At 42.4% G+C, this 23264-nt stretch overlaps 1 protein-coding gene across 2 annotated transcripts in view; it reads right to left on the bottom strand.

The window, feature by feature from the left end:
* The window catches only part of DLGAP1 (DLG associated protein 1), a 754315-nt gene that overhangs the window by 202616 nt on the left and 528435 nt on the right, over positions 1–23264 (bottom strand). For both annotated transcript variants that reach the window (XM_061130894.1, XM_061130895.1), the window contains one exon: positions 13250–13464. In XM_061130894.1, coding sequence (XP_060986877.1) covers positions 13250–13464 — 215 coding nt within the window. The remainder of the gene's footprint in view (positions 1–13249; positions 13465–23264) is intronic.

Consider the following 23264-nt stretch of genomic DNA (forward strand, 5'->3'; position numbering starts at 1 on the left):
AGAATGGAATAATGCCATTTGCAGCAACATGGATGGACTGAGATTATCATACTAAGCGAAGTAAGTCAGAAAAAGAAAGACAAATACCATATGATATCACTTGTATGTGGAATCTAAAATATGACCCAAATGAACTGATTTACAAAAAAGAAACAGATTCACATAAAGAGAACAGACTTGTGCTTGCCAAGGGGGCCAGGAGAGGGATGGATTGAGAGTTTGGAATTAGCAGATGCAAACTATTAAATATGGAACAGATAAACAGCAAGGTCCTACTCTACAGAACAAGGAACTATATTCAATATCCTGGGATTAAACCATAATGGAAAAGAATATGAAAAAACATACATGTATAGCCAAACCATTCTGCTATACAGCAGAAATTAACACAGCATTGTAAATCAACTATACTTCGATAAAATAAATTTTTAAGAAATCTTAGTTAAAAAGAAATTGTGTCCTTTACCCATTCTGCACTGGCAATTAGTATCTTGAAGAACATTCTGGCTGAAGAGTAAGGAGACCTGACCTGAGCTCCAGTTCTGCTCCTAACCTGTAACAGGTGGAGTAGATTTTCTTGCAGAGAAAGAGGGGCTGTTTAAAGATCACATGAGTTATGATGGCAAACTTTTACAAATGTGAAAGCTGCATAAAAATGAAATAGCTCTCATAACCACTGCGCTTGAGAAAGGTTTCCCACAGTCAAAACACTCCTTCTGACGAAGTTGAGATTTAACGCAGTCACCTCCAGAACACAGGAAGGGATGAGAGAAGGTGGATGGAGGCTCACCACGCTGTTTTCCACACTGCTCAGCTCAGCTTCTTCCAGTGTGGGTGGTTGCTATGTGCAACTACTTAACCAAACTCAGGGAAGGTCCGGGGGTTAAATAGCACAGGAACTTAATAGATTTACCTTATTTTAGGAAAACAAGACAAAACAACGTAAGATTTTTTTCCCCTAAAGATCACTTCTCCCTCCTGCTAATACTAAGAATTTCTTCCACGTAAGATGATAGCTGTTTTTTCAAGATAGCCAGGGCCGGAGGAGTGGGAGGATCTTAACCTATTCTCTAAGCAGTCTATCCTAAAGGAGATCAGTCCTGGGTGTTCATTGGAAGGACTGATGTTGAAGCTGAAACTCCAATACTTTGGCCACCTGATTCGAAGAGCTGACTCATTTGAAAAGACCCTGATGCTGGGAAAGATTGAGGGCAGGAGGAGAAGGGGACGACAGAGGATGAGATGATTGGATGGTATCACTGACTCAATGAACATAGGTTTGGGTGGACTCCGGGAGTTGGTGATGGACAGGGAGGCCTGGCATGCTGTGGTTCATGGGGTCGCAAAGAGTCGGACATGACTGAACAACTGAACTGAACTGAATTAAGCAGTTCAATGGATCTCAGTATATTCAGAAACGAGAAGCTGGAAATTTCTAGCTGTTGATCAAAAGATCATGACTGTCAGTTAAAAACTGCAAACCAAAAAATCCACTTCTTTTTACAATGGCCAGTGGATTGTTTTTCCAGTAGTAGGTTGGTTGTTTTCAGCCCCTGCGTGGCATTGTCTTAGAACCCAGTCCTGCATGCAGGGAAGTGAAAAGGCAGACTTTATGAGTAAAGCTTTGGATTTTGGTGGCTGGGGACATATTTCACTTTATATCATGCTTTTTGCTTCCTTTTCATTCTCTTCAAATGATCAAAAGCTTTGAGATCCTAAGCCTTCACGTTTGTTAAAATTACTTTTAAACTCTTAGCTTATTACTGTGTTCTTGCCCACGATTTAGAATCCCTTAACCAAAGAGAAATAGCTCTTTTCTTATAGCAAGTCCTTTTTACCTTCTATAGCTTTGCATAAAGAATACTCCCCATTAAAGAGGGAAGAGGTTACCTAAATTATTGTTCACACATACAATGGGATACTTTGCAGTTGTTAAGAATTTTAAAAGGAAAGTTAATCTACCTGCCTTTATGTAAAATACTGTTTAAGAATTTTAATTGGAAAGAATAAATTGTAGAATAGCATGCATAAAGAAAATGTAGATGTGTGTGTAAGATATGCATAGAACATTTCTGTAAGGATACACAAGAAATGGTTCCAATTCTGGTCTCTAACGAGGGGCAAAACAGGGATTGGAGAGGGGAGGAAGACTTTTACATACTATTCAAGCACACTTTGGTGCTGTTAGAATTTTTACAAGTATTTAAAAAAAATTTATTTATTTATTTGGCTGCACTGGGTCTACACTGTGATGTGAGGTATCTTTGATCTTCATTGTGGCATGCAGGATCTTTAGTTGCCGCATGTGGGATCTAGTTCCCTGACCAGGGATCAAACCTGGGTCCCCTGCATTGGGAGAGTGGAGTCTTAGCCACTGGGCCGTCAGGGAAGTCCCAAGTGTTCTTTCTATAATACTGTAATCAAGAAGGAAACCTTTCCATCATTCCTAAGCAGAAAGGAGAGGTGTGTAGGCATGGCATTTGTTGTGGTGTAGGCTATCATCACAACAAACAATAGAAAATAGCAATAAAAAGGGAAATGACCCACTCATCTCCTGGTGGACTTTTGATTTTTGGTATTTTTATTTAACTAGTCAATCCTAAAAGAAATCACCCGTGAATATTCATTGGAAGGACTAATGCTTAAACTGAAGCTCCAATACTTTGGTCACTTGATGCAAAGAGCTGACTCACTGGAAAAGACCCTGATGCTGGGAAAGACTGAGGGTAGGAGGAGAAGGGGGTGACAGAGGATGAGATGGTTGGATAGCATCACCAACTCAATGGACATGAGTTTGAACAAACTCTGGGAAATAGTGACGGACAGGGAAGCCTGGGGTCGCAGAGAGTCGGACATGACTGAAGCGACTGAGCATTCATCTCAAAGAGTTTTGAGATCCTAAGCCTTCACGTTTATTAAAATTACTTTTAAACTCTTAGCTCATTACTGTGTTCTTGCCCACCCATGGGCAAGCGACTGCCCACCCATGCATCGCTGATAAGCAATGTTGTGATAGTTTCAGGCGAACAGCGAAGGGACTCAGCCGCCCATACACATGTATCCATTGTCCTCCCAAATTCATTTTTAACTGGAAGATAATTGTTTTACAATGTTGTGTTGGTTTCTGCTGTACAGCAGCATGAATCAGCTGATGTATACATACATCTCCACCCTCTTGAGCCTCCCTCCACCTCCCCATCCTTCCCCTCTAGGTCATCACAGAGCATGGAGCTGAGCTTCCCGTGCTACATAGCAGCTTCCCACCAGCTATGTATTTTACATACGGTAATGTATATATGTCAACGCTACTCTCTCAATTCATCCTATGTATTTTTTTTTTTTTTTTTTTACTGCTCAGAAGTCTTAAGAGCAGAGAGAGGTGAACACAGGAAGACTGGCTAAACTGATGGTAGAAAGATAGGGTACCTGAGCATCAGACCAGTTACTGCTCTTCTCTTCCTCCAAACCTATGAAAATTCCACATGGTACCCAATTTACTAGGGGACACCCACTACACTGAAAAACGTTTTTCTCTTCCAAGGACGGAGTTTGAGCAACCATCTCTGTCGCCCTCTATTCTTCAACAGGCAAGACAACAGTTCACCGTCATTTTTTGTTGTTGTTCAGTCACTAAGTCTTGCCCAACTTTTTGCCACCCCACGGACTGCAGCACCCCAGGCTCCTCTGTCTTCCGCCGTCTCCCGAATTTGCTCAGATTCACATCCTTTGAGTCGGTGATGCTATCTAACCATCTCATCCTCTGCTGCTCCCTCCTCCTTTTGCCTTCATCTTCTCCAGGATCGGTCTTTTCCAATGAGTCGGCTCTTCGTATCAGGTGGCCAAAGTATTGGAGCTTCTTCTCTGTGCTACCATTGCATCCCTCAGACTTATTTCTCAGAGTCTGTTTCCATTATCCCTCCCTCGTCCGCCCCTGGAGCTCCATTTCTTCTTACAGTCCATGTCTTAAGCTTCCATCATGCTCAGCTACTTAGGAGTCTTAGCGATGTCTAGTTTAATGGGATTTAAAGAGGCGCACAAAGAAAAACAGGGGAGTACATTAGGAAAGCAAACATTCCTACATGATACAACCCATAATCTACTCTTTTATTTCTTGACGATGTTTTGACTGGAGCTCATTATTTTTCTAGAAGTTTGAAGCATTCTATCCCTCATGAGAAAAAAAGATCCCCATATCCTGGAATTCTAGTTCCCCAAAAAAGAAAACTATATTTTTGTTCCTACTTCTTTGACATTTAAGTCCATTCCCCCCACCCCACCCCTCCTTCCTCCCCAGCAATTCACAGCTTTAGGGATGAATCATAGACATGAACCAAGATAACTAAAATTAGCCAAGTGAGATGGGGCAAACATTTTGTTTGAGGTTTTCAGCTCCCATCTTCTCTCAGGAATGTTGGAAAGGAGGCACTGCCACACTCTTGTACATGGTTTTTCTTTCTTCCTTTCCATTTTCTGTTTTCCAGAGGCATCTTGACGGCTTATTTCTGAGGCTGGTTTTCATCAGCTACTTAATGTCAGTGATTGTGTCTTCCGATAGGTAAGGCCTAAGGTCAGTGGAATGTTCTGGAGTCAGAAGGAGTCCTGAGACAATCAGCTTCATCTTCAGGCTGCAAAGCTCCTGGAGCAGTCTCTCTCCTCACTCTTTAATTTCGCTGCTACACCCTGGGGACCATCACCTCTCTCACTCCCTTCTCTTCTCCCACAGATCGTAAAACATCCCTTCCCCTTGCTGCTAGAGTGTCCTTCTTTCTTCACTATTTTTTATATTTATTTTTTAATTGGAGGAAAATTGCTTTACAACGTTGTGTTGGTTTCTGCAGCACGGCAACGTAAAGCGGGCATAGTTATACGTGTGTCTCCTCCCTTTTGTGCCTTCGTCCCCTCCCCCTACCCCACCCCTCTAGGTCACCCCAGAGCACCAGGCTGGGCTCCCTGTGTTATAGAGCAATTTCCCACTAGCTCTCTGTTTTACACATGGTAGCGTATATGTGTCGATGCTGCAATGTTCTTCATTATTAACTAACAATGATTTGAAATAACACATCACCCAAGAACATTAGTATTTTCGAAAAGGTCTTCTGAATGTTTAAGAGTAAGTTCTCAGGCAAGGAGGACAGAGGTTTGGAGGCCTGAGTTCCCTCAAAGCAGGTCACCTCAGCTTGGCTCTGATGAAGGATTTAAGTCTTTTACTTGGATTGGCTAGAATATGCTATTTATTCTGGAAAGGAGACAACTGTCTGCTCCATGATTAGTCAAAGCCATGTCCAAATCCCAACTTGGACTTTTATTCAATAGACTGTAAGAAGAACATTAAAAAAATACTGGTAAGTGAGCTGTCATTTAGAAGATTCTCAAGTTAAATTCAAATTAATGTCCATTAATCCTCAGCAAATAACACTTTAAAATCTCTTCGTAGTTCTTTATCCCTTCATCCAAGCACTAAGAAAAATTTTCTCCTGGAAAAATAATCAGTCTCTAATGTTATAGACTTTGAAACTCTTCCAAAATCAGTGAGAAGGGCCCCAGGTGTCTGTGCTTGACTGGCTCAGGAAAGGACCAGCCAGAGCTTCCTGCAATATTGATAAAGTAACAAAAGACTTCAGGAAGATTTATTTTCAATTCTAAATGCCTTGAGGGCAGATGTTTCCATTTTCAGGATGGTTAGTCCTTGAAATCATCATTCTTTTTCTAATCCTGAAACTTAAAAAAAATATAAATAGCTCTGTGGCTTTTGGCAATGGTTTCATGTCTCTGAGCCCCATCCCCACCCCCAAATTAAATGAGAGTCTCGTGCTCTTAACTTGGATGGTCCACTTAGATGGCTCCCTCTCAGACCCACCCCAGGCCCTTGCAAATAGCATTAGCGGATCCCAGCGTTAATGGATCCCAGTTGTGTTAGTGTTAGTTGCTCAGTCGTGTCCGACTCTGCGACCCCACGGACTATAGCCCACCAGGTTCTTCTGTCCATAGAATTCTCCAGGCAAGAATACTGGAGTGGGTTGCAGTCCCTTCTCCAGGGGATCTTTCTGACCCAGGGATCGAACCTGGGTCTCCTGCATTGCAGAAGATGGATCCAAAGGATCCCAGCTCCCCTCCAGATAAGTACAGGGTTCTGGGCCTCAGAAGCCTCCTCAACTGAGCTTCAGCCACACTTCTCAGTGACTGCCATTGTTAGGGGAAGCACACTGATTGAAACTGCCCACCCTGGCCAGGCACCATAGTAACCATTTGCATGAGTTGTTTTATGACAGGAGATCCTGATAAGGAATACGGAACTAATAAGCCACCACCAACCGGAAGAGTTCGGGAAAGGTCAAAAGGAAACACCGTGTGTCTATCCACTTCCCAGAATCCCTCTTGCTAGCATCCATCTTGGCTGAGCGATGCGTGCGCCGCCAGGAAAGACTCTGAATTAGAATGATTGGCCAAAGACTACCCGGAAACGAATCCCATCACCATAAAACCCAAGACTGCGAGCCACGCGCAGAGCAGTTCTCCTGGGTTCCCTTACCTACTGCTCTCCACCCGGGTGCCCTTTCCCAATAAAATCTCTTGCTTTGTCAGCATGTGTCTCCTCGGACAATTCATTTCCGAGTGTTAGACAAGAGCCCAGTTTCGGGCCCTGGAAGGGGTCCCCCTCCCTGCAAACCATCACCCAAGGTGCTGTCCCTCATCTCCTTGGTCTTAAGGAAGCTTTCAGCGCTGATGAAGCACAAAGCTCTGGCAGTTCACGGTTTAAAGACAAAAGAAGGTCGTGCTGGTAAACAAAATAATATGAGAAGAGACAAAGGGGTTGTTCTCCTACAGCCTTAATTCTGGGAACTTAAATCCATTCTGCATCAGGAACCCCAGCCTGTGGCCTCTCGCTGGAGTCTCTTGTTTGGCTTCTCTTTTGTAGAAGTTTCCTTTCTCTCTTTGCCCCCCTCTAGCCAGACTGTGTCCTCAGCTGTGTCTTCACATTCCACATGCCCTCCTGCCCACCTGCAGCTCCTCGTGTTCCTCCTCTTCCCAGAAAAAGGAGGGGCACAGGCCACGAAGAGGGGAGTGGGACGATTTTTTTTTACCTGTGAATGTGAACCACATTGAAGAACGTAGCCATGTACATCTTCCCTTCTTAGTCCTAAGTGGAGGGAAATGCCTCTGTTTTCCTTTGCTGTCTATTTTGCCCAAATGACAAAATGACATCCCTCTCCAGTCCCTCAGTAACTAACATGTAACAGCACATGCTCCTTCCAACGGGAGGGTGAACAGCCTAGTATGACCTAACGCTACAAACTTGTGCGTTTACATCCTCATCGACAAACTCAGGATACTTTCCCATCTCTCCCTGACCATGACACTGTCTTCTTTTGTCTTTTATCCTATCAACTACCTGCAACTCCCTAAAAAGTAAGAAGTGGAGAAAGTTTAAAACAGAGAAACTCATTCATTTAGTCATAGACAAATTATTTAAATACTTTCCAACCTTCTTCAAGAAAAGAAACAAAGCTCGGTTAAAAGACAAATAGTACCTAGTATTATTTTGTGTGCTTTTAACTTTTAAAAAGTGTATGTCTTTCATTCTGCATTTGGTATTTACCCATATTGGTATACGTGCGTGCTAAGTTGCTTCAGTTGTGTCTGGTTCTTTGTGATCCTATGGACTGTAGCCCTCCAGGCTCCTCTGTCCATGGGATTTCCCAGGCAAGAATACTGGAGAGGGTTGCCATTTCCTTCGTCAGGGGATCTTCCCAACCCAGGGATCGAACACGGGTCTGTTACATCTCCTGCACTGGCAGGCAGGTTCTTTACCACCAGCACCACCGCTGGCACCCTTTGATAACGCATTTTATGAATCTGCCACAGTTATTTATCCCTTCTCCTGCTGGTATGTATTTAAGTTGTTTCCAACTTTTCACTATTACAATACTGCTACAATAAACATCAATGAGCATCTAAAAATATAGACAAAACTAGTACAAGAAATTGTCTATTATATTTAGCCCCTGTCATCACGCCCAGTTTAAAAAAAAATAGGTTTGTATTTGGGGTGTGAATACCCTCCTCCAAATGAGATGGGCGTGTGACTCTTGTAGTCCGTACCCTGTCCTCGTCTCTTGCTATAGAATTGCTCTTTATAAAAGGCTGTTTGGATCCTGCACTGTCCCTGCAATGATCACAGCCTCAGAGAGGAAAGAACTATGTATCTTTGAGGGAGCTGAAGGAATGAAAGGGAATTTAGATGCTTTTTAGAGAGAAGGAATGGAAAGTTTAAAACACAGGAGAGAGATTTCAGTTTTAATTAGGTTCTAAGTGCCCGATCAAGTACTCAGGGCTCACATTAGCTTTGTTTTATCACTGTAACTCTATACATGAGGCTGTCCCCACTTCACAAATGAGGAATCTCTGTCTTAGGAAGATTCAATAACTCGTCCATGGTTGCACAGCAACTAGCTGTCAGAGCGAAGATGTGAGGCCCAGAGTTGAAAGCAGAAAGAATAAAGAGCTGCTTGAAATAATGGACTCACCAAGACTGCTGAGGTGAGCAAAAGATACGACAGTGGGTCCAAATGGAGGAGAAAAGGAAAACCAACTGGGTGCCTAGGAAGAGGAGCCACTCAAAGCACACTGGGAGAATGCAGAGCAGATTGAGGGAGATGCCAGAGGCTGCAGTGAAGTGGGTTCTGACCTGGAAATGCAAGCAGGAAGTGCAGCTGAAACAGGAAGGGCCGTGAGAATATCTTGACTCATGCTTGGCCTGGGGTGAAAAGAGGAAGGACTGAATGACCAAAGGATTGAGGAGATTCAGAGTTAAGTAGGCATTGTTTGATGTTTCCTGAAAGCTCAGTTGGTAAAGAATCTGCCTTCAATGCAGCACACCCCGGTTTGAATCTTGGGTTGGGAAGATCCCCTGGAGAAGGGATAGGCTACACATTCCAGTATTCTTGAGCTTCCCTCATGGCTCAGCTGGTAAAGAATTTGCCTGCAATGTGGGAGACCCGGATTTGATCCGTAGGTTGGGAAGATCCCCTGGAGAAGGGAATGGCTACCCACTTGAGTATTCTGGCCTGGAGAATTCCATGGACTGTATAGTCCATGGGGTCACAGAGTCGGACATGACTGAGCAACTTTGACTTTCTTTCTGGCTGATGTGAGTCCTGGGGTGGAGCCTGGGTTCTGCTCCCTGGAACAACTTCCCTGGTCCTTGTCCATGTTGTTTAGCTCCGTGGGAGAGTTCTCCATTTCTGTTGTCCTGTATGACCACATCCAAAATATCCAAAGTACACATTAGGAAATATTGGCTCCTTGGAGCCAATACAAAAATTTATTTGTATTTATTTTTTGGCTGTTCTGGGTCTTTGTTGCTGCATGGGCTTTTTTTTTTTCCCTAGCTGCAGCTAGTGGGGGCTACTCTCTAGATGTGGTGTGCGGCTTCTCATTGCGGTGGCTTCTCTTGCTGCCGGGCACAGGCTTCAGTAGTTGCGCATGTAGGTTCACTAGTTGTGGTGCACAGGCCTAGTTACTTCGTGGCATGTGGGATCCTCCCATATCAGGGGTAGAAACTCTGTCTCCTGCACCTACAGGTGGATTCTTTGCCACTGAACTACTAGGGAAGCCACACAGTCAACTTCTTACCTACTGGCTCCAGTGAGTTCCATGTAGCAGGCATCATACTCGTAGACCCCTTGGAGATGCCATGACCATCTCTGTCTTATTTGTTTGCCTTCCTACCCTCATGCCTCTCTATCTCATGTACTCTCAGCTTACCAACCTATCCACTGCTCTTCTCTGAAGCATTTTAATCTAGTTAAAAATATTTACTTAATTGCATCTTCATTCTAAATCATCCGATTCCACTCAAAGCATGAAGAATGGAGCAGGGAGTCATGTCCTTTTTGATTTTTAACTTAAAAAATATTTATTTATCTACTTGTCATTGGACTGGGTCTTCGTCACTGCACCTGGGCTTTCTTGAGTTGTGGTTCATGGGGGTTACTCTCTAAATAAATGCAATGTGTGGGCTTCTCATTGCAGTGGCTTCTCTTATGGATCATGGGCTCAAGAACTCGGGATCAGTGGTGCACAGGCTTAGTTGTGCCAGGGAATGTGGAATCTTCCTGGACCCATGTCCCTTGCATTGGCAGGCGGATTCTTAACCACTCGACCACCAGGGAAGTCTGGGGCCATGTTCTTGATTTGAACATTGCCACACGGGATAGTTTTCATCCTATCTTCTTCATTCAAGTGCTTTCTCAGATTTACCTTTTACAAACTGGATTGAGATAAATTGCTTCTTCCAGTCACACAAGTCCACAAATGTCTAGACTCTTCTTATTCCCTTTCATTACTACTTGTATTGTAACCAATTCTTTTCCGAGTCTATTTCAAATCACAGAACACGGTGTTGAAGGCTGCCAAGAGCAACCGACGCATTCTGTTAACAGTGTTTTGCAACTACTTTCCCTAGAGTTAGAGTTCATTTGTTACCTCATCTACCGTCCATGTTCTAGACAACAATTTACCAAATGACTCACCACTGCATAACATGGATCAGTATGTACCAGCCTCTGATAATTACCTTGCTTTCTGCTACCAAATCCTATAATCAGTCATATGTTTTAGTTTATTTTGTTGTTACATGAGTACTCCATTCCTAGTATCAATTTATGTATAAGTTAGGATAGGACAAGTTTGGCTCTGTTGATAAACAGCTGCAAATCACCCAAGTTTATTTCTTGCTCACAACTTAATTTCTTGGACATGTTTCTTGTGTCCATATCATGAGCTGGCAGGAGGCTCTGTTCATTGCATTCACTCAGATACCCAGAAAGACAGAAGGTATATCTCAATCGGTGTTCCCATGGTCCTCAAATCAGAAAAGTGGACCCAGGGAGTAGGGCCGCACTTCCTGGAAGTGATACACAACACTTCTGTTCAAATTTCATCGCTAAAGCCACGTACATGACCACACTGATTTCAAAGAGGCAGAGAAGTGCAACGTTGCCACGTACCGAGAAAAGGAGAGCTGCGTGTACATAGTGAACAGTAAAAATAATGGTACCTCGAAGCCATTCCCCACGATATACCCCAGGAATGCCATCTCGTTTTTCATCTGTTCTTTCAAAAAAGACTTAGGACGGCATGTTGCTCAAGAGCACAGGCTCTGAGGGGAGATGATCTGGGTTCAAAACCGTAGCTCTGTCACTTCTAGAAGGGCTACTGTGGGAAAGTTATTTAACTGTTCTGTGTCTCAATTTTGTTGTCAGCTTTACATGGATGGTTATATATCCTACCTCAAGAGTAACTGTGTATGTGTATGTGAAAAGATAGTGTATGTGAAACACTTAGAAGAGTACCTCGCAATGATCAGTGCCCCCTTTCATGTTAGCTCTGTGTGTGTGTGTGTGTGTGTGTGTGTGCATGCACACACTCAGTTGTTCAGTCATGTCTAACTCATTGTGGCCCCATGGACTGTAGCCCACCAGGCTCCTCTGTCCATGGGATTTTCCAGGCAAGAATACTGCAGTGGGGTGTCATTTCCTACTCCAGGAGATCTTCCCAACCCACTGATCAAATTCGTGTCTCTCTTGTCTCCTGCATTGGCAGGTGGATTCTTTACCACTAGCGCCACCTGGGAAGTCCATTCATATTCATTAGTTATTACATCATTATTATGATTGCTGGCCACCTCCTATGTGCTAAGCATTGGGATATATCAGTAGTCAGGATTTCCAGTAGGATAGAACTTACAATCTAAAGGTGGAGAAGAGTAGAAGAAAGTTTCCATTATTTTCAGTCTTCCTCTCAAATTTAACCTCTCCCTGTTGGCTGTTATTTCTTCTCAAGAACTCTGGCAGCACTCTGTTGAAACCTTTCTCAAGGTTGTTACAACCTTCTCACACACTTTCCTATTTTCTCTGTACACCATGCCCAAGGGGGTTCAAATGTTAGCTAAACATGATTGTCGGGACTTCCCTGGTGGTGCTCAAGCTCTGGACATGCACTACAGGAGGCATGGGTTCCATTCCTGGTTGGGAAATTAAGATCCCACATGCCATGCAGCATGACCAAATATAAAATAAAGATGATTGTGAAGCACTTGGGAGTATTGTCACAACCCCAAGGAGATGCAAGCAATGCTACCTCACCATTACACAATCCCTATATGCTACAGCACCTTGATCAGTAGCTTCCCGGAGTAGCTTTACCTGTAGTTGTTGAGTTGAATTGTCATCTCACACCTGTCCACCACCCCCCCACCCTTTGGCTGCATCTGTGCTGGCTCAGACTCTTCACCCTACCCCTTCAAGCCTTGCCTCTGAAGCCATGGTTCTCTGAAAGCTCCCTGTTCCTTCTCAATTCCACTGAGCATCGCTAGCCCACCTGGAGTCTGGGAACTCGGTCTGGCAGGTTAAAAATACCAATGAAGCCATGCCTTGTACTGTCATCCACTCTCAACATGAATGTATTTCCCTCTGTTCATCTGGGGAATCCCGTTCTTTCTAGTTCTGTGGGGAGGAGGGGAGTGGCTGTAACAAACCAGCACTAACTATTCCCTTCAGAACTGGAGAAGTGTTCTTCTCAGTGATCGTGTTAACTGCTTCACATGCTTTCAAACTTATCTGTGAGCCCAGAGGAACCAATGAATAGGAAGTATATTTGATCATCCATCCTGATCACTAGGAATATATTCATTTGTTTCCAAGCCTTTTTTACAAGGTAAGTAATTGTGAACAACAGTTTACCAAGTGCTTTCAGTATCTCTCATTTGATTCTCCCAGTGGCCTCAGAAGGAACTCAGCATTGACTTTAAACAATACAGACAAACCACTAGGGACCACTGATCTACACTATTTTATCACTCAGTCATCTGAAAAATTCAAGAGTTTTTTAAGGAAGCATTGCCCTGCAGATTTGATGGCTAAACAAACAACCAAGAGTGGGAATACACAGACACCCTCATTGATGAGAACTCCTAATTCTCTTTAGAAGCCATTCTGGATTGTTGCACTCTTTCTGGAGGATGGTGGTTCATCTTATGCTCTATGCAAAACACACCTGGATACCATGTCTTTGAAGGCACTGGGATGTATGTCAGACCCAAGGTCAAAACGAATAGACTCTTCAATATATCATGCTGCTCCACCTGTGGGATGTTGTTTGCCACACTTACTCTAGAAGCTGTATGATCGGATCATAAGGGATAAAACAGGAAGTGGGGTATGGGAAGTAGAGTATTGGAAACACTCACTTGAGAGTGGTGAGTTCTGTGAGGGATGGCTGAGTCGCCTTGAGATAGCTTTCCCTTCGCGCAGCCACTTTGGGAGAAGGCTTGGGGCTGGTGTCCGAGTCACCGCTGTCTTCATCTCCCATGGCCTTGATGTAGCTGCCGCTCCGCATTCTTCGGCAGGGGATTTCATCATCTTTACCTCGAGGGGTGTACCCTGTCCATTCATCCTGAGGGACCTATGCAGATATAAAACAGAGAGTTCATTCTGTATAAAAGTCTACCTTCGGGACTTCCCTGGTGGTGCGGTGGCTAAGACTGCTTGCTCCCAAATGTAGGGGCCTGGGTTTGATCCCTGGTCAGGGAACTAAATCCCACATGCCACAGCTACAGATCCTCCATGCCACAACTAAGACCCAGTGCAGCCAAATAAATAAATACACATAAATATTAAAAAATAGCTTATCTTCTTCTTTCCTGACCCTGAATATGGGTAATGCCAGTAATTATTGAAAACTTTAGACATTAACTTTCAACAATAATACTTTACCATAATTTTTTAGTCTGAAAATATTTTCAATACATGCTAATCCATGTCTCAATCTTTGAAAGAACCTGTGTACTAGGGAAAATTAGAACCATCAGATTCACTTATACTTCTCAGTTTTCTCATGCTGGAAGTAATAGGCATATACAGATGCCACTAGAGAGCGGTTTTATTTGAGCTTTGCAATGATTTGTTTTCAATTGTCATTGGAAATTCAAGAATGTTTCTGTTTTGTTGACATCTTTCCTGCGTCTTCCATCTTTAGCATCTTGTATCCAATCTTGCTTCCTCCCAAACCACTGGTCTACACCAGCTATGTTCACTTCCCAACCACCGATTCTTTCTGAATCCTCTTAATTTGGATTTAGCCTCTATAGGTTGCTTGACACACTCTTTGAAGGTTTCCAATGACCTCCTCATGAAAACTAGTGGCATTTTCTTAATTTTAATTTTTCTTGGCCTCTACACACACACCCCGCCATGTACCCAAACACATACCATGTCTTAAAGAGTTTTTCACCTTCTGGCTTTCTGGTTACCCTACTTACCCGATTGAGCCACTACTTAGCTGTTCTTTTCCTCTTGTTTTGTTGGATCCTGCTCCAAGTCCCTAATTGTGAGGAACCCACAAGATAATGCTCTCAGTACATGACTCATTTGTCTTTCTATTGGGTTGGCCAGAAGAGTTTCTTCAGTTAGTGAACATGTTGTTCAATAAAGTTCTGGGTGAAAATGAAAAATATGTCTTTTTATTTTTACTTAAAACCGAATGAACTTTTTGGCTCACCCAAAGCAATCATTTCCCTTGAGTTCATCAGGGCACCATCCTATGACAGAAAGGCTTGTTTCTGACCTTATTTTTAGTTCTTAGGGTTTCCCTAGTGGATCAGATGGGTAAAAGAATCCATCTGTAATGCAGGAGACTCGTGCTTGATTCCTGGGTCGGGCAGATCCCCTGGAGAAGGGAATGGCTACCCACTCCAGTATTCTTGCCTGCAGAATTCCATGGGCAGAGGAGCCTGGCGGGCTACAGTCCACGGTATCACAGAGTCGGACCCGACGGAGTGACTAAGCACAGCACAGCAGAGTTCAGTGTGGATCCACACTAGGATTTCATTCCTCCTCCATTTGTTAAATAAAAAAATACATAACAATGGCTACTCTTTTTATCCATTAAGATATAATGACCAACCTATGAACTGTGCACAGAACAGGGCACAGGGCTTAATTAAAAGAGACCAGAAAACAAGGAGGCTGCCTCTTGCCCTCAAAATGCTGATAATGGAGATATGAAGACAAAGCAGACAAAAGGTTGGGAACAGTTCCAAGTCAAGGTGTTACCAAGCCTCAGCTGTGGTCCCGTAAATGGAGTATGAGCTAAGGAGACACTGGAAACAGGAGTTATGTAATGGTGATGGAGAAGGAGGATCCAGGAAGGTCTCCTAGAAGTGGCCACGTTGGCAATGAGAAGGTAAAAAAGTATTTAACATTTTCATGCTAACTGCTGGATTGGCCAAAAGTTCATCTGGTGTTTTCCGTAACATCTTAACAAATGAACTTATTGGCCAACCCAATATTTACTGATTATCCATTAAATAATGCCATGTTTCATTATTAACATTTAAGTATGCTATGCAGTTTGCTTATAGGATCTTATTTCATCAACACAACAACTCTATTTTTTTTTAATTTCTCAAATGAGAAGCAGAAGCTCAGAGGACTTAAGAAATCTGCCCGAGAACACACAGCTAAGAAATGGCAGCACTGGAATTCAAAGCATTTTTGGTTTAATTCAAAGATCAGAGTTTACTTAATTTAAAATTTATGATTAATAACATGAATTTTAAATCTAATAAAATTGTTTTAATAATTTTGTGTTATTAAAATTAATAAAATTGTCTACAATGTGTTAATAAAATTGTCTACAATGATACACATGTACAGAGTAGACATAGATTTCTAAGTCATAGTTTCTAGGAACTGAGAATAGACATTCCACTGAAAAAAAAGCACTATTCTTCCTTAACTCATACATTTAACTATTTTGAAAGCTTGCAATATCTAGAAACATCAGACTGAAGAGATGCTACTATTCCTGGACCTGAAAACAGTGATTTGTAGGTTCTAATGCTGAAAACTACCAGCGAAATTTGGTTAAGCTTCACTATGCAGCTTATTTTAACTAACTCAAATGATGCGTCCTGTGTGCAGGTTCTGTTCTAAATGCTTTATAAGTGTTAACTCATTTGTTCCATACAACTAAGAGTATTATTATTATTATCCCCATTTTACAAATGAGGAAAGTGAGGTTCGGTAACTTGCCCAAAAATCTCAGCTACAAAGGGGAAGAGTTCCAGCCCAACAGCTCCTATGTCTTGCCGAGACCATATCTGATGCTGTCTTTCTGTCTCTGATCTCATGGTACCTACAGAACTGAACAACGATAGTCCCATGACATCATCCATCATGCCTGATCCATTTGCCATTTATCAATTATGGTAGTAACAATGTAGAGTTCTTGCTTTTTGAGCTAAAAAGCATCAACATTACCATGGCAACAGGAAGGCTTCTTAGGGAAATTATAAATGTTGAGAACAGTCTTGTTTTCCTTCCATTGGCAGGTGAGTCACTGCAGAGATATGATCATATTCAGCACCTCATTATTGGCTCAGTAATTACATTTTATAAATTAAGTTGGTACAGCTGAGGGTCACAGAGGATGCAGCCAACACTTGCAGTTTCTCAGCACTGAGGCACAGCTTTGTTAGAGACCAGTGACACCTTATTAGCTCATATTGCTTATAAAACAAAACATGGCAAATTTTTCTTTAGGTGGTTTTTTTCCCCAAAGTTAGTTTATGGTAGAAACTTGGTCTTATACTAGAAACAGGCTACAATTGTTGCTAAGAAAACCAGCTGGGAAGTATTTAATGTGTATATGTTTCAATTAAACATATTTTTCAAATGAGAGTACCTAAAGAAGTTTATGGAAGTGATCTGCAAGGAATGGATTTTAAAAATCAATACATTATTCATACACTGAGAGAAAACCTACAGTAAGTTATTACAATTTTACAATTATTACAATACATGTAAACTAATACAGAAACTGGCTCCAGGAAAAATGTAAGGAAATCTGAACATCAAGACTTTGGAGAAGAGAAATACTGTTGCTGAACAATCAGGGCCAGTAAAATTGCTACTGTTGAGCCACTGTTTTTATTATGAGTCTCTTAAACTCAGAAGCAAAAGAGAGGCAGTGGTTGGTTACAGTATTTTCAAAGAAAGCAGGCTAGTTTGTCCCTGGGCCCAGAGCATGAAGTATCAGGTGCTGCAGCTACATTGTGATCTAGTCAAGGCTGCTGTGTCCTTCTGCATCACTTGCACAGAGAGAAAAGCTTCAGGTAAATCCACAGAAAAAAAATTAACCTTGCAGCTGTCTGAGAAGGTCTTCCTATTACTGGTCCTTGTGGTTTACAAAATGGAAGTCTTTGTATTAATAACAAAGGGAAGCTGGAGCAGACAGAGGAGTGGCCTGGACACTTGTTGATGACAGGCAAGCCAGACGTCCTGATTGCCTGCAGGAGCTCGGTGGGGCAGTTAGATGCAAATGTTAAAAGAAATCGCAATAAATGTTGCATGCATGCATGCTAAGTTGCTTCCATCATGTCCGACTCTTTGTGACCCCATGGACTGTAGCCCACCAGGTTCCTTGTCCATGGGATTTTCCAGGCAAGAATACTGGAGTGGGTTGCCATTTCCTTCTCCAGGGGATCTTCCCGACCCAGGGGTCGAACCTGGGTCTCCAACATTGCAGACAGACGCTTTACCGTCTGAGCCACCAGGGAAGTCCAGAGATAGCCAGACTATACCTTAAACCATATGTCATGGTTCAGGAGGACAGAAGACCTATCTCTGATAAGGAATGACCATACCTAGCTGCTGTCATCCTCTAAGTACAGAATAAAGATGCTTTCGTAGTTGAAATAGTGTCATGGGCACTGAATCATGGGCCCTCGTAATGCAACAAGAGAAAATTATTTTAAAAATCTAATATGTATGAAAATTATAAAATATATCATTGTGTTATATATATATGTCCTATAGTAAAAATTCTCTCTCCTAAATTGGCCTACCATCTCAGAAATGTATTTATCTCTCTTCTAAGATCTTTGGAAGTGGACTATTTCTGTGATACTGCCAATTTTTTTATTTTAGCCTTCCCAAAACTCAGTTGAAATAGTGTCATATTAGTTCCAGGAGACCTGTGAACTAAAGTATAATAACCTGGGGGTCCTTAAAAAAATCTCCTCTCACTTTAAAGGGACCTTTAAAGTGGTATCATTCAAGGTAATTTCTTCTTTCTGAATGTCTCAAACTCTTGGCTGATTTTTTTTTTGGGTGGGGGGGAGCAGTTATCTTATCCCGCCTTGGTTAATAGAATCTCCATTCTGAATAGACAAGGTACTTCCACTTTTACCCTTCTTCCACTTGCCCCTAAGCTCCAAATGCCCAGGTTTACTGAATCCAAGATACCAGTGCAAGCTCCTCGATATTTTTTGTATCACTAAGAAAGAAAGAAATACCACCAATTAAACTCTGACACTCTGTAGATTACATGATACATTCCAATATCAAAGATGCTAAAATGTGAAAAAATATGGAGCTCAGAAAGCAATCCAACAGCCCTTTAAAGAATATGTACAAAAATAAGAATAAGAATGGGTGTATTCTGGGATAGTGATGATAGGATGCAATATTCATATTTCTTAGTGATCAAATTAATAACAATTAGCATTCATTTATGTCATGCTTTTGCAAAAAAAACGTAAGTTTACACAGTCTCATGACCATTACAACTGCCTTGAAGGATAAGGAGCATAAGTAAGTATTATAATCTCAGCTTATGAAATAAAGAAACTGAAGTCCAGAGGGGTTGCAGTTCGCTCAGAGAGACACCGTGCCCAAGCAGGGGTCTGCTGTACACAGTCCAGAGATTTTTTTTCCCTCTATGTTTAGATCTTGGCTGTTTTTGGACGAACAATTGTCATTCTGTGTGCCTGTGTGCTTCAGTCGTGTCCGACTCTTTGTGACCCCATGGACTGCAGCCCACCAGGCTCCTCTGTCCATGGGATTTTCCAGGCAAGAATACTGGAGGGGTTGCCATTTCCTCCTCCGGGGGATCTTCCTCACCCAGGGACCGAACCCACATCTCCTGCAATTCTTTACCACTGAGCCACCTGGAAGGCCCCCAGTTGTCATTTTATGATCATCTAAAGAACACATTTCAGATAAGACAACAACTTCTGAGAGTTTTAAACTCTCTCTGGAGGAAAATTCATAAACAAAGACTTACATGCCTTGAAATTAAAGCTATAAGAAATACTGTTGTAGACATGGAAAGGCTTACTTTAATAGGCCCTTCCAATGTGCATGGGGTTTGGCTAAGCTGCTGTCATAGAGTCTAACTCAATGTAGACAGAGTCAGACATTCTGTGCCAGCGATGGGCTGGAAGACGATGGGCTGGGAGATGAAGCCATGTGCAAGTGACTCCTCGAGAGTGGATTATCTCAGGATGGGAGGTTGGATGGTGCGGTTTGGGGTGATGGAAATGCGTGAGATTTGGGGAAATCTGAGAGCCACAAAAGGAATGCAGACACTTAGAAAGCCGGGACAGCTGAAATGGAGCATGTATCCTGAAATATACCAGGGGAGACTGGGGCCATTCTGTGAGCAGTTCTGGACTGTAGAGATTTGGGGAGGGAAAACACATAAACCTAAGACAGAGGTGAATTTAAAGCAGGTTTCTATTTCATTAGGGACCAAAGAAGCTGGAATAGATAACTCTGGCATTTGGTTCATTAGGTAGAAATAAAGACGATATAGCAAGGAAGAGCTGTGATTAAAATGGTGGGTGTCAATAATAGGCTTATCTTTGCAAGGCTACCCTTTAGCGGTTGTTGATTTCTTCAACAATTGAGTATTTCAATTAAAGTAAAGAGGTAAATAAGGGTATGTGGCTACGGCTGAGGGGGGGGGGTCAACCTGTTTGACCTTTCCTGAGCCTGGTGAGGAAAGATATACATGAGAAGAGCCTGTACTGAGGAAAGGAGAGCTGAGGACCTGATATTTATGGAATAACCTTGCATTTCTAGAGTAATCTCAAAGGGCTGGAGGGGATACCTTGTGACTCTATTTTAATCCCTCTAGCTGTCCTGTGAAACAGACGCTCCCATTTCCACTTTACTGCTGCAAAACTGAGACTCAAAAAGCTGGACTGACCTGCCCAAGGTCATCATCACAAATAGGAATCTGCTTCTCTCTGATGCCAGGGCTTTGCGTGTATCACCCCGCCTCTGAGGAAGGCATGTTGATTGAGTGCGTGAACAGAAAAACTTAAAAAAATGGAGTTCATGCTCCCACACTCTGTACTTTTCAAAAATGTACCAAAAAAAAAAAAAAAAAAAAGTCACTATTAAAATAAGCATACAGGGACTTCCCTGGTGGTCCAGTGGTTGGGACTTCACCTTTCAGTGACTGGGGAGGAGGTTTGATCCCTGCACTGGGAACTAAGATCCCACATGCCTTGTGGCCAAAAGATAAAACAAGCTATATTGTAAAAAAATTCAATTAAGACTTCAAAAAATGGTCCACATCAAGAAAAAAATCTTGAAAAAATAAGCATACATATTATCTAATCCCTAACTGGCTAGCACAGATAAAAGTTTTAAAATAATAATAAAATAATAAATATGGAACATAATTATGAGATAAAGCAGCGTTGCTTCTTCACCATTTTGTGTTGCCCTTACCAATGATTGTTATCAATTTTTACTTGAAATACATGGACAGTTTTCGGGGAATCAGAACACCTGCAGGACGGCCACACTCCCAAGAGTGCTATGGGGACCTCCAAGCACTCCGGTAGCTTTTCAGCATTTGTAAGAAGACTTCGCCCTGAGTTTCAGGGTCTAGCCTTGCTCTGTACTCTGTACGGAAATGGCTGGGATGCACTGGCCTTCTAAGCACTTTTAGTGAGCTCTCAGATTCCCTACTCACTCTGCTCCTTTGCATCTTCTTTGCAGCTGGGAGAACTGCCTTCCTGCTCCACACAGCTTTCAACTTGACAAATGCGACTTGGCATAAATGTCCCTGTAGCCTTTTTAGCTTGCTCTTCTCAGAGCAAAAGCAGGAAAAAAAAAAAAAAAAAGAGCAAGAATAGGAAAATTACAATTACACGATGTGTAGATCCCAAGGCCTGATTGGTGTTTTGCAAGCAGATTTCCCTGGCAACCGCCCTTTCCAACTCCCCTTGAAGCCCGAAGCTGGTGTAAAACTTAATTTGCTTCCAGATTGCCTAAAAAATTACCTTTTAAGGATAGGAGTAAATACCTACCTCTTTTTTTTTCCCCTGGGTAAAATTCTTTTTTTTTTAAACTTTTTATTTTGTATTGGGGAATAGCCGATTAACAGTGTTGTGATAGTTTCAAGTGGACAGCAAAGGGACTCAGCCATACATACACATGTATCCATTCTCCCCCAAACTCCTTATCCCATACAGGCTATCACATGACATTGAGCAGAGTTCCCTGTGCTGTTGGTTATCCATTAAAAATACAGCAGTGTGTACATGTCCATCCCAAACTCCCCAACTATCCCTTCCACGCATCCTTCCCTTGCAGCAATTATAAGTTCATTTTCTAAGTCTGTCTCTTTTCTGTTTTGCAAGTAAATTCATTTCTATCATTTCTTTTTAGACTCCACATATAGGGTTAATACCCTTTGCCACATCTTTTTCCAAATAACATTTTTTATAGTTACTTTTTAAAATTAAAAAAAAATTTCTACAGTGTTGTGTTGCTTTCTGCCATACAACAACACAGATGCCCTTGAATAGAACTTTGTAATAGTGCTCTTTGATGGTAATTCACTCACTGTTACCCTACAGAGCTGTCTCACCTGTGAACATTCACAGGTATCTACAGGGTACCATGCACCAGGGCAGGTGCCAGGGAGATACACGAAAAACATTTTACAAAACACAGTCTGGTCTCAAAAGGGCTGACAAGTTTTAAGTGGATCAGACAAATCTGGGGATGGATGAAGGAAAAAGAGTAAAAACAGCTTTAAAACAAATCAAGTTGGATTGAGTATTACATTTTAGTGCCTCTGTTTACCTACTGGGCTTGTATTCAATAGTTCATATCAATCCTCTTGGTGGTAAAACTGTTCCTTTGGAGTTGAATGGATCTGTGCGAAGTGCATGCCACTGGGAAATGGGTCTGCAGGAGAAGCACGGAGGGGCAAGGCCTGCGAGCCCTCAAAGGAGGGGAGGGAGCCACGGCTCTTCGGGTGTTGGCAGAAAATACTACCAAGGGGATGTTGATGTCAAAGCAGGTACGATCTGGGAAGACACCCTTGTGATCCCATAGCAAGAAAGTGACTACAATACAGTATATACTGGTATGATATGAGGACAGGGGAGGACAATGAATTTTTATTCATTGCCCACCCTGTATTTCGATTGTAGTGAACATCTGAGGGTTTTGCTGCCCGGGGTTTGCTACTTCTGATTTTTGTTGTCACATCCCCGTGGTTTTGCTTGGGGGAAACCTTGCTCCTTCCACGTGTCCATGTGTTTCAGGAGTAGCAGAAGAGCTGGCTTATCATGTCCTCCAGCACTGCGGCTTCTCTCAGGGCTGAGTGTGTGGCCTCAGCCTGTTCAATCAGCAAGCACCTCTGGACCTTGGCTTGGGATCTGGGACAAGATATTTCCTCCCTTCAGTGCCTCTGTAGGGGAGCAATGAGCCTCAGGACCTGCTGGTAGCCATTTTATAATCCCTGCCACACAAACTTTCTCTCATGTAATATTATACAAAACCCCAGTGTTGTTATTCATTACATTGGAAAGATGATAAAATTGAGACTTACTGCTATTAAATAATGTACTCGAAATTTTATAGCTAGTAAATCATAGAACTGAAAGCCATGTTTGTCTCATTCAAATTTCTATGCTCTTTTCATCATATCATTCTTCTGACTGCAATTTCAAAACTTAGTAATTTTCCATTAAACATAAAACTCAGGCATTAAGTTGCTAGGGGATACAATGCTGTAACCTTTTTTTTTGTTGTTTGTTTTTTGCTAAGTGGCATTCAGAGGTAAAGAACTCGCCTCCCAATACAGGAGACATCAGAGATTCAGGTTCAGTCCCTGGGTAACGATGATCCCCTGGAGGAGAGCATGGCAACCCACTCCAGTATTGTTGCCATGGATGGAGGAGCCTTGGAGGTTGCAGTCCATAGGGTCGCAAAGAGTCAGACATAACTGAAGCAAATTAACATATGCGGAATCTTAGTTCCTTGTCTAGGGATTAAACCTATGTCCCCTGCAGTGGAAGTGTGGAGGCTTAACCATTGGACCACCAGAGAAGTCCCCAGTGCTATGACATTTTGAAACCCATGACAGATGGTGACAGTTGCTTGAAAGTA

The sequence above is a fragment of the Dama dama genome, chromosome 27 (assembly GCF_033118175.1).
Source record: "Dama dama isolate Ldn47 chromosome 27, ASM3311817v1, whole genome shotgun sequence".
Lineage (NCBI taxonomy): Eukaryota > Metazoa > Chordata > Mammalia > Artiodactyla > Cervidae > Dama > Dama dama.